General features: G+C 46.0%; 4 protein-coding genes across 6 annotated transcripts; 1 reads left to right on the top strand and 3 right to left on the bottom strand.

The window, feature by feature from the left end:
- Positions 1–221: 221 nt before the first annotated feature.
- On the bottom strand, positions 222–3,463 carry LOC108060929 (uncharacterized). The gene is made up of 4 exons (XM_017146876.3): positions 2,992–3,463; positions 2,788–2,932; positions 1,005–1,999; positions 222–948 (listed from the first exon to the last, which is right to left on the bottom strand). Exons 1-4 carry the CDS (start codon positions 3,229–3,231, stop codon positions 778–780), a joined length of 1,551 nt encoding a protein of 516 aa, XP_017002365.2. The 5' UTR covers positions 3,232–3,463; the 3' UTR covers positions 222–777.
- A 331-nt stretch (positions 3,464–3,794) lies between these two features.
- On the bottom strand, positions 3,795–5,653 carry CHOp24 (transmembrane p24 trafficking protein CHOp24). Its single transcript, XM_017146877.3, has 3 exons — positions 5,415–5,653; positions 5,010–5,344; positions 3,795–4,310 (listed from the first exon to the last, which is right to left on the bottom strand). The coding sequence occupies exons 1-3, from the start codon at positions 5,554–5,556 to the stop codon at positions 4,161–4,163; spliced, it is 627 nt and encodes a 208-aa protein (XP_017002366.1). The 5' UTR covers positions 5,557–5,653; the 3' UTR covers positions 3,795–4,160.
- A 253-nt stretch (positions 5,654–5,906) lies between these two features.
- Positions 5,907–11,453, top strand: rb (adaptor related protein complex 3 subunit ruby). Of its 3 annotated transcripts, XR_011419854.1 has the most exons (5): positions 5,907–6,855; positions 6,910–7,723; positions 7,785–8,963; positions 9,741–10,604; positions 11,041–11,453. XR_011419854.1 is itself a non-coding variant. In XM_017146818.3 (4 exons), the coding sequence occupies exons 1-4, from the start codon at positions 6,214–6,216 to the stop codon at positions 10,535–10,537; spliced, it is 3,432 nt and encodes a 1,143-aa protein (XP_017002307.2). In that variant the 5' UTR covers positions 5,907–6,213; the 3' UTR covers positions 10,538–11,453. The 3 variants fall into 3 exon arrangements, 2 of the variants coding, with proteins under 2 accessions (XP_017002307.2, XP_017002308.2); XM_017146818.3 differs by having other exon boundaries at positions 9,741–11,453; XM_017146819.3 differs by having other exon boundaries at positions 5,908–6,855; positions 9,744–11,453.
- Positions 11,454–12,913: 1,460 nt separating this feature from the next.
- On the bottom strand, positions 12,914–17,635 carry LOC108060894 (uncharacterized protein CG3556). The gene is made up of 6 exons (XM_017146820.3): positions 17,248–17,635; positions 15,078–16,456; positions 14,055–14,250; positions 13,912–13,989; positions 13,761–13,843; positions 12,914–13,495 (listed from the first exon to the last, which is right to left on the bottom strand). Exons 2-6 carry the CDS (start codon positions 16,441–16,443, stop codon positions 13,434–13,436), a joined length of 1,785 nt encoding a protein of 594 aa, XP_017002309.2. The 5' UTR covers positions 16,444–16,456; positions 17,248–17,635; the 3' UTR covers positions 12,914–13,433.
- Between the last annotated feature and the right edge of the window lie 222 nt (positions 17,636–17,857).

Raw genomic sequence — 17,857 nt, 5'->3', positions numbered from 1 at the left:
CCCGAATCATCCTGAGAATATGGTGGCTTATTTTTACAGCTGTCATTACACCCCGATGATAAAGTGCCATTGGATCGCAAGACAGCTTGAAAAAACAAAGACCTTATCAAATCGAAAGAGATATGTACCACAATTCTTAATTCTTACTCATAATACACCAGTATACCATTTATTTTTCAACACTCTTTTATTAATAACGATAAAATGTATATCAATGCTCAGTCATTATTTTATTTCGTTGTATAATTTGAAATAGTATACGCTGGTCGGCATAATTATTTTGACAGATTTGAATGTTAATATAAACTTTTGGCACCTATAGAAAGATCACTTCTAATCTGTTTAAATAACACAAAAATGTTCTTCACCCATTAAGCACCCTTTGAAAAGTTAGGACATTTTGTGAAAGTCAAATTTTCAACTTTTTCCTGGGGCTTAAAACTAAAATGTTTTGATGCAAAGTTTTTCCCCAATCAAAATTACTGATTACTGCAAAAAAAAAAAATGTTTAAATATTTTTTCTTGTATTTTTTATGATTTTTTAAAGTGAACAATCTCAGTAAAAAGGAAAAATATTTTGAATTTTTTACGAAAATATAAGTAGATTTAACTTTAAAATCTGTCAAAATATTTATGCCGACCAGTGTATGTATATTTATTTTAAAAACACAAGTCCCATGAGCTTAAGTAACTATTTTGTATACAATTTATATATTAAGTTAAAAATGCCCACATTTAATGTAGCGTAAAGAGTATAAGATTTCTATAAAACATAGCTTATACGATCACTCGCCTGGCGTAGTCGCCCACATGAAGTAGTCCATGTTCCACGGATGCGATGTGCAGATTGGCCCCGCTCATGTAGTCCACATTAATATGGGTGTTTTGCAGCTCGGTAATCAGCGTGGAACAGGCTGCAGCCGGATCTCCAGTGCTGACCAGCATTCTCTATTAATAAGACCAAAAATAATAATTAATAATACAATATAGAAAAGTCAGCTTACAGCCCAAAATTCGTTGCCGGGCAGGGCGTTTCCATCCCAGGCGTAGGTCACCACGGGCAGCATGTCCTCCGCCAGCTTCTCGTTGGGATTTCTTGCCGAATTTCGGATGAGAATGCCGCCCTGCGGATGATTCTCCACGGGAAACAGGGCTCCCTCGTACAGGCCATTAGAACCACGAGAATGAAACCAGGAGAAGTGCACCACACCGATGTGACTGAGCCGTTGGCCCAGTGTGCGCAACCGCTCCTCGAAGGATTCGAAGAAGCTTCTCTCCTGCCGTCGAGCTGCCTTCCAAACGCCCAAACCGATGCCCACCACATGAATGTAGGCCGGTTTGCCCACCTTGGCCGCCCTGTCCTGTGCCTCCAGCAGCAGGGTGTCGAAACTGATGGCATATCGCTTGCGCATCACCTGGTGATCGAAAACACCCTCGGGCACCTCCTCGAAACGATCCTTATTCGCGGGCACATCGCCGTAGATAAAGTCCCTGGGCTCCTCGTAGAACTCCCGCCAGATTCTGCGCAAATCCGCAGCTGCCGTATCCGTACCATTGGTGGACCTCGACAGCCCGTAGCCTCTGGCTTGGGTATTTTGGGTCTGGGTGATCATTATATCCTGGTACTCCATCACATCGGCACGCTCGAATCGGGCTCCAATGAGTCCCATGATCACGCCCTCCCTTTCGATGGAGCTCTTGTTCTGGGTCACCACACCCGCGTTCGAGCGGCGACCATCGTTGATGAACTCCGAGTGGGTGGAGGCGTACAACAGGGCGGCCAGCTTGATCTCGTCGTAGCTGAGCACCGAGGTAAGGGTCAGGGGATCCGCCTCCGCCGCTGTGCCCACCGCCTCGAAGCCCTCGTATCCGATCCTCCCGTCCATGGTGTGATAGTAGTCGCCGGCGCCGAAGAACCACACACATCTCTTCGCCAGGAGACGCTGCACAAAGTCCGCCACGGTCATGTCCCTGTAGACATTCTTCTCCTGCTGGCTGCCTGTGAAATTGGAAAATTGAAAAAGGGTGACCCAAAAGAGCACATCTGTAGTGAATATCTCAACAATTCGAATACCGATTTTGAGGTAGCAGGTATCTAAAAGTTTATTGTTTAGTTGTCTATTAATCTGCATTCCTATTTTCAAAGTTTCTGCTGGATTGCTAAAAAGGTGACCCCAAACTGAACATATAAAGAGTATAACGTGGGTAATCTTATACAGATTTTAAAGCGGCATTCCTTGTGGTTTAAATATCTAATAATTTGCATTTAAAGTGGAATTATATTTCGAAAATAGGGTATATTTTAGAAGTTTCTTAAGGATTATTTGTCTATTTGTGGTTTTAATCTCTAATAATTTGCAATTAAATTGTAATTATATTTCGAAAATATTATATATTTTGAAAATTACTTAGGGATTATTTTTACATCTAGGATTATTAGCTTTGAAATGCTTAATCACTCCTTGTGGTTTAAAAATCGAATAATTTGCAATTAAATTGTAATTATATTTCGAAAATAGGGTATATTTTAGAAATTCCTTAGGGATTAATTGTACATCTAGGGATATTTACTTTTATCACTTTTAATCACTCCTAGTGGTTTTAATCTCTAATAATTTGCAATTAAATTGTAATTATATTTCGAAAAAAGGGTATCTTTTGGAAATTACTTAGGGATTACTTGTACATTTAGGAATATTAACTTTTAAATATTTAATCACTCGCTAAAGTGACAATTTAAAAACCAAAATACTGATTAGTTTCTTGAAATATAGGAAATGTACCCACCGAACTTGAGTTTGTGCTCCAGGAAACTGATGTAGAGGAGGAGGGTGCGTTCGTGAATCACCGGATAGGCGGATGCAATCTGTTCCCGGATGATCTCACTGCGATCCGCCGGTTGAGCCTTCACCCGGCAGGTATCGATGCCAAACTGAGGTGGGGGAATTGCCAGGATTATCTACGATTTTTCAAGGACATCCTTTACTCTACCCTGGCTGGAAACTTTTGCGATAGCGCCTTAAATTTCTCAAGATCCACAGGTACTTTGGGTTTTTCCATTTGACGACATTCCTGCAGCATCCGTTGTCCAAAATCTCCTTCGGGGAGATTCGCTTTGGTTCCAGGCCAAGCGGCTGTGCTCACACACAAATTACCCATTATAGCACTCATCGAAAGCAGACGAATGATTCTGCTCCGGAGTAGATCCCCCCGGAGTCCAAAATTCGTCATTGATAAGGGGAAAACTTTTTTTGTTGCATTTATTCATCGCCTTATCCAGTTGCTAGTGGTCCGAGCGCATGTGTGAGGCAATGCACACATCGATAAACGCATAGCTTTTCGCTCGATAACAATATATTTGAATTTCTCTACATCTACATGTTAGCGTTATTTATTTGTTAGTAGAATTTAATAAAAATTACTCCTTATTAACCCATGTTACATCAATGAATGTGTTCTTTGGGATTCTAATTTTAAAACACTAACGGATGAATTTAAATTTTAATATCAATTTATAACAAATGTTTTCGATGTTCAAGACAAGAAAGCTCCCAAAAAAAAAAAAAAAACATTACCAAAGATTACTAAGTACGCCATTGGTAGCGATCTACTGAAATACTTTTATAAAAGAAATATGTGATATATATATATGGTATAATGATACCTGTTTAAGAGTACCTTCAATTTGAATAAAAGTCTGGATTTTCTTCCATATTTTTACCACAGCATTTTGTTTTTGAAGTGGCCACTGCCCACCGTTCGTGTTAATTTCCATTTATTACAAAACATAAATCGTTTTCATAATATTTAATTGAAACATACACAAAGTGGTATTTCCCCCATTGAATGTGTGTCTGAAAATATTTTCTGTCCCTTTTCGATTTGGAAAATTCGTTTCAATTTTTGGTCTTTAGTAAACAAATATTAATTTAGCTTGGTGATTTCTCTAATAGATTGAAAGTGCTTTTTAATGGTTCTCGAAGCGAAAACAAGACAGTTGAAAATATTTCCAGCCACTAGTTACTTTTTACAAGGTATTTTATTTTAATTACAAAAGGATGTTAATCGTTTAAATTAAATCTGAGACTGCAACACATTGCGCACACATTCCCCCAGTACGCCGCTCCTCTCCTCTTCTCCTCCTGGCTTTCCGGTCGGGATTACACGACGCGCTTGACCTCGAAGAAGCGCTTCAGATAGTAAACCTGGCCCACGGTCATGAGGACCAGCACCAGGGCCTCGAAGGTGGACCACAGCACCACCCGCGAGTTGGTGCTCTCGTTCACCGAGCGATGGATCTTGTCGCGGACCTAAAGAGTGGATAGAGTGGGAGATTAGTTTTGTAGATAATGGTATGGAATCCTAGGCTTATAGTCTGTAATTAGTGTTTATGTGGAATGCTTGGTTTCACTTTCTTCTTGAACTTCTGTCTAAAGCTTGAAAATGATCGATATTTTCGATATTTTGACAATATTGATTTGATAACATCGATGTTTTGATGTTTCGCAAATGTTTTGACAATTCGAAAATTAAATTATAAAGCGAATATAATTAGAATTGTTCTGATGAATAATAAAAATTACATAAAATCATGAATCAGAAGGCCAAAAATTTAACCAAAGAAGCTAACTGTTTGTTTGTTTCATGCTAAATATTATTTTTTCAATTTAATTTTCCCATTTCAATCAGAGCTTTTCGATATTTTCAATGTTTAGAAGGGAAAACACAAATTAAATATTAAGAAATAGCAATAACTCTACTCCTGACGTGTTTCTATAAAAGCCATGGTTTGGAATGGAATGGAAATAATTAATTCCACTAACTAGAGAAGGACAAGGATGACTAGCTATTAAGGATATAGCCGTATAACCAAAATCTAATCATGAAAGTTGACTGAATCTAGACTAGATGCTCATAAAGATGCTGCCTATTCCATGATACCATGATTATGTGGCAACTGGGAGGTGATGTGGAATGTGGATTCTTGATTCTTTAGCCGCCCCACTCACATGCATGTACTCCTGCTCGTGCTTGACGCTGGTCAGCGTGCCGGAGAGCTCGCGGATCATGTCCTCCAGCTTGGTGTGGCCCACCTCCTCCTCGCCGGGGGCGCCGGGTGCGCGCTGCGGCGCCTCGCCGACGTCGATGGAGAACATGACCAGCTTGGGCGTCATGCTGCTGCGCTCGTTGTTGAAGCAGACGGTGTAGGTTCCCTTGGCGGGGGCCACGAAGGTGTACTTGCCGGAGGACTCCTTCTCGCTCTCGTGCATCACATGGTTCTCGGGGCCGCTGATCTTGATGTCCACGTCCAGGAAGCCGCCGTCAATCACCTCGAAGGTGACGCCTGCGAAGGAGTCATCGTTTTATCAGTGAAATCCCCTGGACAAGAACAAATATCTACATATCGCACATACCGAACTTGGTGCCGCCTTCGACGTTCTCGAAGAAGCACTCCTCGTTGTGGGCGTCCACGCTGACGATGAAGGCCTGGCTGGAGCGGAACAGGATCAGCAGGCTGCCCACAAGGAGCAGCACCTTGGCGAGCGGGCCTTCCATGGTTATTCTGGGTGCAATTTGCCTGTTTTTAATCACTTCTAAACGCGCAGCAGCCACGTAGTTGTCGAGTTGTAGCGAAGGAGTGATGCCAGATCGTTGGGCTGTTGAAATACCACTGTCAACCGGTGCTGAAATTTGGTATATTGGTATTTTGGCCATGTAAACACAAATTGTACCCATTATTGCAGTTATTATATTTATTTAAGACTATATTATATTAAATTTTTTTAAGACTCATTTTAGCCTGCCCAGATAGGATTACTCATTTAATTTATGTACACAACAAGTAAATAATAAAATACCTATTCGAGTATCTAGTATTTTATGTGAGTTGGTATATTTTCTGGTATTATCGCCCCAACGCTAGTTGCTCAACACTGTAAATCAAGCTAAAATAAAATGCAAAAATTGGCCGAATTTTCGCCACAAATAATAGTTTTCCCTTGAGAAATTCGCAAGCTGCGTGGCAGGACGAGCAGCTGACCAGGCCGATCCTCTCGGGGATTCGCAAAAGAGCATACAGGTTTCACGGCGGACGCCCTTGCCCAGCGGAAAAAAACTGCCAACTCCCACACACAAAAAAAAGAAAGAAAGAAAAGAAAGTAAAAGGTCAAGTGGTCATCCGAATCCGGGGATAATCCCAGAATCCCAGCCAGCATGCAGCAGAACACGGCCAGCAATCCGTTCGCCATGTCCGCCTACGTGGAGCGGCCCCAGATGGGCCTGGACGTGGAGTTCGGGGCGGATCCCGCGAGCGGAGCAGCCTTCTTCCAGTCGGACGGACGCAAGCACGACGATCTCAAGCAGATGCTGGACAGCAACAAGGACGGACTGAAGCTGGAGGCCATGAAGCGGATCATCGGGATGATAGCCCGCGGCAGGGATGCCAGCGACCTCTTCCCGGCCGTCGTCAAGAACGTGGTGTCCAAGAATATCGAGGTGAAGAAGCTGGTCTATGTCTATCTGGTGAGATATGCCGAGGAGCAGCAGGATCTGGCCCTGCTCTCCATTTCCACCTTTCAGCGGGCCCTCAAGGATCCGAATCAACTGATACGCGCCTCTGCGCTGCGCGTGCTCTCCTCGATTCGGGTCAGCATGATCGTGCCCATCGTTATGCTGGCCATCCGCGACAGCGCCGCCGATCTGAGTCCCTATGTGCGCAAGACGGCGGCCCACGCCATCCCCAAGCTGTACTCCCTGGACGCGGAGCAGAAGGACGAGCTGGTGATGGTCATCGAGAAGCTGCTCTCGGATCGCACCACTCTGGTCGTGGGTTCCGCAGTGATGGCGTTTGATGAGGTCGGTTTCTATGAGCCCCTTTCCCTTCTGCTTACTAAGTTTCTGCATCCATAGGTCTGCCCGGAACGCGTGGATTTGATCCACAAGAACTACCGCAAGCTGTGCAATCTGCTCGTGGACGTGGACGAGTGGGGCCAGGTGATCATCATCAACATGCTCACCCGCTATGCGCGCACCCAGTTCGTGGATCCCAATGCCGATGAGGAGGAGCTGCTCAACGATGGTCTGGGCGAGGCGCCCGTGAACGAACGCTTCTACGACGAATCCTCGCACTCCTCCTCGCACAGCGACGATGGGAGCAGCGATGAGGAGTCGAAGCAGAAGTCTCGTGCCCAGAATAACAACAATAATGGCGGCAGTTCCCCGAGCAACAGCTACCACATCGATGTGGATCATCGCCTGCTGTTGCGGCAAACGAAACCGCTGCTGCAGTCGCGAAATGCCTCCGTGGTGATGGCCGTGGCGCAGCTCTACCATCATGTGGCGCCCAAGAATGAAGTGCAGCTGATTGCCAAGGCGCTGATACGATTGCTGCGCTCGCACAAGGAGGTGCAGAGCGTGGTGCTCAACTGCATTGCCTCGATGTCGACCCGACGCAAGGCCATCTTCGAGCCGCACCTCAAGTCGTTCTTCGTGCGCACCAGCGATCCCACGCATTTGAAGCTCCTCAAGCTGGATATTCTCACGAATTTGGCGTCGGCCGGCAGCATTTCGATTATCCTACGCGAATTTCAGACCTACATCTCCAGCAGCGACCGTTCCTTCGTGGCGGCCACCATTCAGGCCATCGGAAGGTGTGCGTCCAGCATCAAGGAGGTCACCGAGACCTGTCTGAGTGGCCTGGTGCATCTGCTGTCCAATCACGATGGTGTGTAAAGCCTCTCTTTCTCTAGAACCTCTTAGTAATCCGTTTTATCTTCCCCCTTTAGAGCACGTGGTGGCCGAGAGCGTGGTGGTGATCAAGCGCCTGCTGCAAACGAAAGCCGCCGAGCACTTTGAGATCATCACCCAGATGGCCAAGCTGATTGACTACATCAATGTGCCGGCAGCCAGGGCGGCCATCATTTGGCTAATAGGCGAGTACAACGAGAAGGTGCCGCTGATTGCGCCCGATGTGCTGCGCAAAATGGCCAAGTCGTTTGTGGACGAGCAGGATGTGGTCAAGCTGCAGGTCCTCAATCTCGGTGTGAAGCTCTATCTGACCAATCCGGAGCAGACTTCGCTGCTTTGCCAGTACGTTTTCACGCTGGCCCGCTACGATCCCAACTACGATGTGCGCGATCGCGCCCGCTTCCTGCGACAGATCATCTTCCCGGCCAGCGGCTCAAGTTCGGTGCTCAGTCAGCACGCCCGCCAGGTGTTCCTGGCCAGCAAGCCGGCCCCCGTGCCCGAGAGCAAGTACCGCGAGGGCAACACCTTTCAGCTGGGCTCGCTATCGCACTACCTGAACATGCCGGCGGCCGGCTACAAGGAGCTGCCCGCCTTTCCGGCCATTCCGCCGGATTCGTCGGTGCGCAACATAGCCGGTTTCATGCCGGACAAGCTGCCCGGCGGGGAGTCGCCCAAGGAAACCTCCGGCGGGGCTAAGGGCAAGGAGAAGGGGGCTGCCGCTGGCGGGGAGAAGGGCTTCCTCTCCGAGTCGGAGGACAAGTCGTCGGCGTACTCGGAGTCAGGGAGCAGCAGCGGCAGTGGCAGCGGCACCAGCGACAGCGAGTCGGATAGCGACGGCAGCGGGAGCAGCGACGAGGAGGAGCAGAAGCAGCCCGCAAAGGTTTCCGCGCAGAAGGAGCAGCTCATTGATGCTGGAAACAATGAAGTGGCGGTTGCAACTCCCACAAAAGCCACTACGAACAACAATAACAATGCGGCTGGGTTCTCTGGAACCTCGGACAGCGAGGATTCATCGGCCTACAGCGGCAGCAGTAGTGAAGACAGCGATTCCGGCAGCGACAACGAAAAGCAGCCCAAGGAAACGGAAACGGAAACGAAGGAGAAGCAGGAGAAGAAGGCAGCCTCCAAAAGCAACCTGGATTTGCTGCTCGATCTGGATGACATTCCGCCCATTGGTCCTGTGATGACGCCCTCGCTGGGAGGCTTTCTTACGCCAGGTAAACTAAACTAACTGCTATGAGCGATGCTCCCACTATATACATTAGGGTGGACCATGCTCTCACCCCTTCATATATAGCCTTTTTGTATCATTAATCCATAAAAGAAAGAAAAAGTAAAAAATAATTAGTTTTAGTCGGTGAGCAACGGCTTTAAAGTTTATTACGCATTTTTCAGATTCATCTAGATGCCGTAGACTTGATTTTATACTTTGACAGTATTTTAAAAAAGTACCTTAATCACTTTCCCGAGCTTTTTAACAAGGGATGAAGTCGTTGATAAAATTCGAAAGACAATTACAACTTAAAAATAACAATAATAACGAATAATCAATGATTTTTACGGTCCCTAAAAAATAATAGTCATTATCGTTGTATCCCAAGCCAGCATTTCTTTGATGATCATTTTTATTGGCGAACGCAAAAGTGATGGTTAATCTTCAAAATTGTAAAACATAATCTCTATTTTATTGTGAGTCACAAAAAAAAAACGATAAGTCGGGGGGATCGAACTCGGTCCTTTTTGTTCGGAGATAGAAGCTCTACATGAAATAAATTTCCACTTGACTCTTTTATTCGAGCGAAACCAAAAGAAGAAAAATATTAAATCTGACAAGAAATGGAATGGGGTAAATTCCAAGTTTTACACTTAATTTTTAGCACCGCCTAAACGATGAAATAAAATATTCCCGTTTTCGCATAAATTTATTGGACACAGAAACCTACCATTTAAGTTGCTGACAAAGTCCACCCTAAAATACATGCATGTCTTCCCAGCAGGCACTCCACTGATGGCTGGGCAGGCGCAGGCTCCTCCGCTGCAGCCGCAGCACGCCCGCAATCGCGTGGAGCTGGTGGGTCCCTCGCACATCGAGTTCAAGCACAAGGAGCTGCTCAACAAGGTCAGCGGTCACGGGCTGCAGCTGGCCTACCGCTTCACCCGCTCGCCGCATCTCTACTCCTCGAGCATGTGCTCCATTGAGCTGCAGTTCCAGAATCGTGGCGAAAAGGAGATCACGGCCATTCGCCTGGGCCCAAGCACCTTGCCAACGGGCATGCAGCTGAATGAGTTTGCCCCGGTCACCATCCTCCAGCCGCAGCAAACGGCCAGCGGAGTGCTGGGCGTGGACTTCAATGACTCCACGCACGCCGTCGACCTGGAGCTAATCTCCAGTGCGGGCAGCTCGCGGCTGCAGCTGAAGCCGCCGGTGGGCGAGCTGGTGAGATCCGTCCAGATCGGCGAGAGCTGTCATCGCGAGGAGCGCGCCAAGCTGCGCGGCATGAACGAGCACCAGTGCGAGCTGCGCGGCCTAAGGCGCGATTTAATCGATGTATCCGCCCTGCGGCAAAAGGTCTTCGAGTCCATCAATGTGGCGCACACGCACAGCTCTTCCAACGGCCAGCTGCACTGCTTCGCCGGCCAGACGCTGAGCTCCAAGAGTCTCGTGCTCCTCACCCTCCACTGGCAGACGGAGGAGGCGCTCACGCTGCTGGTCAACTGCGAGAAGATGGTCATCGGGTCCATGGTGCTCAACGAACTGCGCAACGCCCTGCAGCTCAGCTTCGCCATGTAAGGAAGCGAAAGTCGGTGGGCGAAACCTACTCAACTGAGAACAAAGCAAAGCGAAGCCGCCTCACTACGTAAACCTAAGCATTCGTATTTAGCTATATACTGTAAGGGGCGGGGCGAATCTTTAAACCGTTTCAAGCGGCATATGCAAGTCCACATTTTTTATATTTACTAACCGAAAGATTCGATCGAAACTTTAATTAATTAAAGGTGCAATGTAACGATCGAATCTCTGGTTTAAGAGTGGAATCATTTGCGAACTATAATATTATAGAATTCCCTTTAAATTGTTATTGAAAACTTAAATGCTACAAATCTATATTTATTGTTATTCACTTTCGCAAATATTCTCTAATATTTTCTCCATCCGAGAATCGCCATTTCCCTTTACAAATGGACGAACTCAACCTGAGATTAACATAGTTTCCAGTTCGCCCCGCCCTAATATGAATCCTGATTCTATCGCTTTTAATATTCCTATATACAAACTGCAACCACAAATTCCAGATGAAGCGAGATGAACTCGACTTGTTGCCAATCCAGATCCAAATCCAAATCAAATCCTCCAATTAGCTAGACGTGTGTGTAATGTGTGCATGAGTAATCGAAACGTATTTGTAAAGTGTTTGATGTTGTAAATCTGTTGCCTTCGTGCTCTATGCGGCCTTCTTCAAATCGTAGCAAAGACAAACGAATATCGAATCTATATATTATATATTATATGCAAACAATATACAGCGCAAAATCTGGCAGATGAAAAGATGAAAAAGGAAAGAACGTAACAATAATAAGAATACCAAAATGTTAATCTGCCTTCTGCCTGAAAACCTAAGCTGAATCTCCGCATTGAAGGGCTGAAATAAAAGCTTACATTTTAAATTGATAAAGCCTTACCTGTTGTGGGTTCTTGAGTAAAAATACCTTTTTAACTGGTTTTCAATTATTTTTATGTTTATTCACGCTTGTTCTTGTTACTTTCTCCACTCACCAAACAGAATATAAGAAGTCAGCAGCAGCAGGATTCAAATGCAGCTTTTTCGAGACCAATTAAATTTTTTAGGATTAATTTTTCAATTTCTAATCGATCAAAATGAAGGTTAAGATCTGAATTTTTGTTAGATTCGAGTGGAATCGAAGAATTCTGCATGTAGATTTACTGCTGCTGCTGCTCAAATGTCGGGGACTCGAAAATAAATATATATGGGCAATCGTAGAAGGGGACAAACTGGGTCATAGAACATACACAACACATTCCTCAAATCGCAAATCTCAAATCCTACGCTGCTTTCTCCAAATCCATCTGTTTTCTAGGTGTCGGTGTTGGTGTAGTTGTAAGTTGTAAATTGTAAGTTGTTTTTCGTGTTCTAATTTGGGTTCTGCACAATTAAAAAGCTCAATTTCATGCTTATAATATAAACGAGTTAGTTAGATCGCTAGGTTAGTAATGTTTAGTTTAGTTTTGGATTCGCTGCTGCACTTAAAGATCTCAAGTAGTAGTTTTAGTAGTTGTAGTTTTCGGTTAGGCTAGGCGTTAAGATCAACGGGCTGAAAGTTCCGAGTGATAAGTGAAGAAGTGCGGGTGGTGATACGATTTTGGGGGTGCTATACTAGCTATATATTTCGTTTTTCGGGGGATAGAGATAGATAGCATGTATGTACGAATAATATGTGCTAATGTAATATCGGATAGTATGGCATGGGTATAGGTGCGTATTAATGGGGAGCGAATAGTTAGGCGTTTGTATATAGTGTCCTGGGGTAGTATCGTTCTCTCCTCCGCTCTGCTATCTGCTATCTGCTATCCTGTATACTCGTTATATAATATGCCACGGCCTTTGTTCACTTAACTTCATATAAAACTAGCGTACTTTTTTTTTAATGTATATGCAAGATGTATATATCGATTTATGCAGTATGTGTGTATGTCTAAGGATGATTTTCAATCACTTATTGTTACGTACGGTGTTTGGTATAACATGCTTCGCTTGGACTAGCTCTTTCTCCTCCTCCTCCGTTTTTTCTACCCTCAGATCGATTAGATCGCGATCCATTAGACCCACTAGATCCTTCCTTCCTTCCCTACTCTTTTACTTCAATAACATATAAAGCATTTTGGTTTTAGGTATTCTTTTGTTTTGGGTGTCTTAAACGAGCAACGAAATAGTTATCGCTCATCGCACCAACGATTCGCCCGATTATGTCGATTTTGTCGATAACCGAGTATCGATTAGCATCGATCGCTGCGAAGCGAAGCATTGAGAGGGCCAAAAACGGACGGATTGCTACCGTTAGTCAACGGCTAACCGTTCGATGCCTGTTGTTAGTGCATTTAAGTCGTTACTTTTTGTTTTTCATCACTGCCTCTTCCTTTTTGTTATCTGTTTTATCGGTTCGTTATCGTTTTTAGTTATCGTTATGCATAAGTATTAGCCTGAGGTGCTCCGAATCGAGATCAGTTGTGAGGTCTAGAGCAATTAACTATATTGGGTGTTGTATCCTAGTTATCCGTTAGAAATCTGGGCTTCCTTTCACCGATCTTTCACTCACTCTTCTGTGATCTCCGTGTATTGTGGTTTTGGGTGTCTTATTTTTTTCATTCTTTCTTTTTCTTTTTTTTTTTTTTGATTACGCCATTATTTTATGCAGTTATATATGCAATATATATAGAGAGGGAGCAATGCACCCGCCCAGGAATACCAGTACATAGGGATCTACACACAGGTATTCCTGCGCGCGTGTCTGTGTGCCTTCTAGCTTGTTGCGTGTGTGTTGTGTGTGTGTGAGACGTGACATGGCCATATATCGTATATCGTATATAGAATAGATATAGTCCAGTAGCACCGGGTGTTTATCGACTTTGCTTAGTGGGTTAAACTGCAGCTCCGTCTAAGGCCGCGTGCTTAGAGCTTCTTGTACCAATACAGATAGTGCTCCCCATCCTCGACCATTAGCTCGTCCACACCTGTAATATTTCCCATGTGGATTATCATCTGTTTTGGGAGGGCTGAATTATGTAATGGAACTTCTCTGATTGGTAATCAATGAAATCATTACTTCTGGTGCTTAAAAGTATGCAGTGAATTGGTAAAATGAAACCATTGCATACTTTTAGACACCTTTATTGGAGTTCTCAGTATCTCTCAAGTAAAACCCCTCCTTCTTTGATTATTAGATCCAATTTAGAGAAGTTCCACTGCTATATAAACCCAAGTTCAAGTTCTACTTACCAACAGGCGCAATAAGCTGATTCCCGGGCGTATTATTGGGATCGGGCAGCTCTGGCAATCGGTAAAGCAGCCAGTAGTGATACCTGATTAATCGATTATACGGAACCCATTAGTATTTGCAGAGGTAAACCAAAATCTGGTTAGAACTCACCCTCGGGGCTCCTCCTTTTTGCCATACAGGGTGTGCACGTAGTGACCATTGGGCCACTCCCGGGCCTCGAATATAAATCTGGATATATAAAGTAGGAATTAGCATGAGTAATGGAGTGGTTCTCAAGGCAGAATACCACCCACCTGGGATCCATTTCGGCCGCCTGGGTCATGGCCTTGAAGAAGCTAGTGTTCTTGGGCGAGACGAGCGACAGGGAGAAGGCCTCGGTCACATTGGATCCCACCCAGAGTGTGTACGTGTAGGAGATGTTCTTGGCGTCCGACTCCTCGGCGGAGGAGCTCAGGCCGAACGGAACGGCCAGCTTGGGTTCGCCGTTCTCTGTGTGCGGTTGGAGAAATGGTGATTAATTTCTATGGTGACCTTAATCGACTCTTCTTTTCTTATTGTCAAGTATGTTTCCTTCTAGAAATCTCATTTATAAGCTTTATATTTAAATATTTCCATATGTATATCCCATGGCTAACAGAAAGGTGACCCCGAATTTCAATTCTAAAGCCCATAACTTTAAGACCAAATGATGAATATATGATTATTGAAATTGCATATCATTCATGGTGACCCCAAATTTAGGATTTATATAGAAGTTTTCTGGTATTAAACTAAATATCTATAAAAAATGTGTGAAAAACGAAGGGTTTACAAGGTATGGTGACCCCGATAAGTTATACAAGGTATGGTGACCCCGATCAATACCAAAAGTGGTGAAAAACGAAAGATATACAAGGTATAGTGACCCCGATCACTACTAAAATGGGTGAAAAACGAAGGGTATACAAGTTATGGTGTTATGGATCAATACTATGGATCAATACTAAAAGTGGTGAAAAACGAAGGGTATATAGGGTATGGTGACCCCGATAAGTTATACAAGGTATGGTGACCTCGATCAATACTAAAAGTGGTGAAAAGCGAGAGGTATAGAAGGTATGGTGACCCCGATCACTACTAAAAGTGGTGAAAAACGAAGGGTATACAAGGTATGGTGACCCCGATAAGGTATACAAGGTATGGTGACCCCGATCAATACCAAAAGTGGTGAAAAACGAGAGGTATACAAGAAATGGTGAACCCGATCACTACATAAAGTGGTGAAATACGAATGCTATACAACGTACGGTGCCTCCGATTGGCTATTCTGCACTCACCCGTGGGATCGCTGCTCTCGCGTATCACATGGTCGCACTGCAGTGCCCGCACCGCTCCCAATCCCTTCCAGCCCAGAGCCAGGATGATGTCGGCGGTGAGACCGACGCCGATGTCTGGCTCCTGGCCATCCTGCAGCGGCTCCTCGCTCCAGCCGCCGTCGGCCCGCTGGCGGCTGAGGATGTAGCGCGAGGCGGCCGTGCGGTTCCAGTGGCCGGCCGGGTCGTACTCCAGATCCTGGAGGGCCTGCATGGCCAGCGCGGTGCTCCTTAGCGAGCCGAAGCTCCCCCGCTGATCCTGCAGGCTGGCCAAGCCGCGTGCCGGTCGACGGACAAAGTGCTGCAGGTGCCGGTGGCGGTGGTCGGTGACGATGCAGCGCAGCGCCAGGATGACCATGGCGATGGCGTCGACGCTCTGGTCCGTCACCCCGCTGGCGATGTCCAGGAGCCGCCGGATCTGGCGCTTCCTCACGTGGGCCGCCGAGCTGCAGGCCGAAAGCGTGGTCAAAGCGAACTCGATGTCCTGGGCCGGCTCATGGTGCTGCAGCGTGGCCACCAGGTCGTGGCCATGGAAGTGCTTGGGGTCCTTGCACAGCGAACCCAAGGCCAGCACGTAGCGGGCCAGCTTGTCCAGATCGAGGGGCTTCGGCAGCGTGTGGTGGCGGTCCAGCATGGCCAGGATCTCGATCTCCATCTCCTTCACCGACAGCGTGTCCTCCAGTTCCTGGATCACCTGAACATGTGCGTCCACGCTGTCGTTGGGATCCCTGCCGCCGCTCAGCTCCTTGGCCAGGATCACCACATGGGTGTCGTTGCCCCAGCCGTAGTCCGAGGCCCGCTTCTCCTTCAGCCAATCCAAGGCCCGCAAAATGGCCTCCTGCTCGCCCTTCGTCGGCGGCGCCTGGCCAATCGTCTGGTGATGCTGATGCTCCCCGGGCGCACTGCTTCCGTTCAGCGCCGGGGGCGTGGCCAGGATGAGCGCCTCCTGCTGATCCCCGCCAGCAGATGTCGTTGTGGTCGGAATAACAGCTGAACTATAGTTGCTGTTGGCATTGGAATTAGACTGACTGAAGCTGATGTTGCCGCTGGAGGAGCTGATGTTGCTGCTGTGACTGCTGATGTTGCTGCTGCTGGCACTGCCCGTCTGCTCGTCGCTGGCTTCGTTGTTGGCATTCAGGTTGCTGCTGCTGATCGTCTGGTTCTCCAGTTCGCTGGCTGAGGTCGTGCTGAAGCTCACGGGGATCGGAGCGGAGGAGGGTAGCGTCGCCAGCGTCGCGTTCTCCGCCAGGGAGACCACCGTGGCCGAGCCCGTGGCCAGGATGGAGAGGACCAGGAGCAGGAGCCACGGCGGCGACGACAGGGACAACATCCTGCTGAAAATTCTGCAAGAAATGCATATCAAAATTTAATTTAATTAAGCTTAAAATATTTATTTGGTTTAAAGCCAAAGAAATATTTGAAAAGTTTCAAAATTCTCCAAAATATTTATCATTTTGCTTAAAAAAGCTGATTTAATAGAAGGAAAAAGGAGACAAAGAAGTCTTATATCAATATTAGGCCTTATCAGCTTACAATCACAACAGCAAAAGAGAGATTTACAAGTCAATTCCCATTTCAAAAGCCATAATTCATATTATCGAAATAATCGATGAAGCGTGCCCAAGTTATCGCTTTCGCAATTGCAATAATAGTTGGGTAGTTAGAGGGCGAAAGGGGGGCGGAGGAGGTGGCGAAGGATGAGCACAAAGCGGAGACGGAGACACAGGACTCGAGGCGTTGCCTTGAACTGAATTTCGCAGCAAAACACGTCATGCGACTTATCGATAATTGGCAACCTGGCGATCGATATCCCTTGGAAGGCAAAAAAAAACAGAAAAGACGAAAAAAAAACAACCAAAAGCACACACACAACACTTAGTCATCAAATCAAATAAGTGCAACAGCAACAACTTGGCTTTTCTAGACAAAGGTCCTTCGTGTCCTGCGTGTGCGCTTGTATTCGGATGTCTAAGTGTGCGTGTGTGTGTGTGAGTGGGGGATGGAAAGTGGGTGGGTAAGTGGGCGGATAAGGGGGCGTGGGGTGCGGCAGCTGCGGCCGTTCAATTGCCTTTGACAATAAAGAGTTCATTGCGACAACAACACACAACACTCGACACACTCCAAAAAAGCTTACATAATAATACAATAACAACAAAGGACGAGCCGCCAAGGATAAAGGGCAAATCGAGTCCCGGAATCAAGCTATATACAGGCTATACTATATATATATATGTGTATTTCTATGTCTATATATATATTTCCATGTAATCCGTAATCCGACTTTTCGCCACTCGAAAGTCCTGGAATTTCTCTTTTTCGATTCTAGTCGCCCCGATTTGCTTCGTTTTTTTGTCGGTTTAAAGGACCTCTTCTCTTTTTTCTCGCTTTCGATGTTTAATTTCGCGTTTTGGCGATTTTTGCGGGGCGAAGGGGGCGGTTAGTTTTCTCGATTTTCGCGTTTTCGCCTGCGTTAACTGCGATTTTTTGATTTTCAATGTTTTCTCAGACCGTCCGTTACGGGGCTGCCAGCTCTTTCGGTTTAAATATGCTAAAAAAGGACACAGGACTTCCAACAATTAAATACCGAAAATGTACGGCAGGACACTTATCGGTTTTTAAATGCCGATAATAAAACGATGGGCGATAAGCGATAAGCAGCGCGCGGCACTTGGTTGTGGTATAGGCTAAGACTGCAACTTGGCTAGGGTGTAGCTTGTGCTCAGTTCTGCCAGATGGCGCTGTTG

Source organism: Drosophila takahashii, chromosome X (genome assembly GCF_030179915.1).
Source record: "Drosophila takahashii strain IR98-3 E-12201 chromosome X, DtakHiC1v2, whole genome shotgun sequence".
NCBI lineage: Eukaryota > Metazoa > Arthropoda > Insecta > Diptera > Drosophilidae > Drosophila > Drosophila takahashii.
This window is presented reverse-complemented; position numbering and strand designations above follow the sequence as displayed.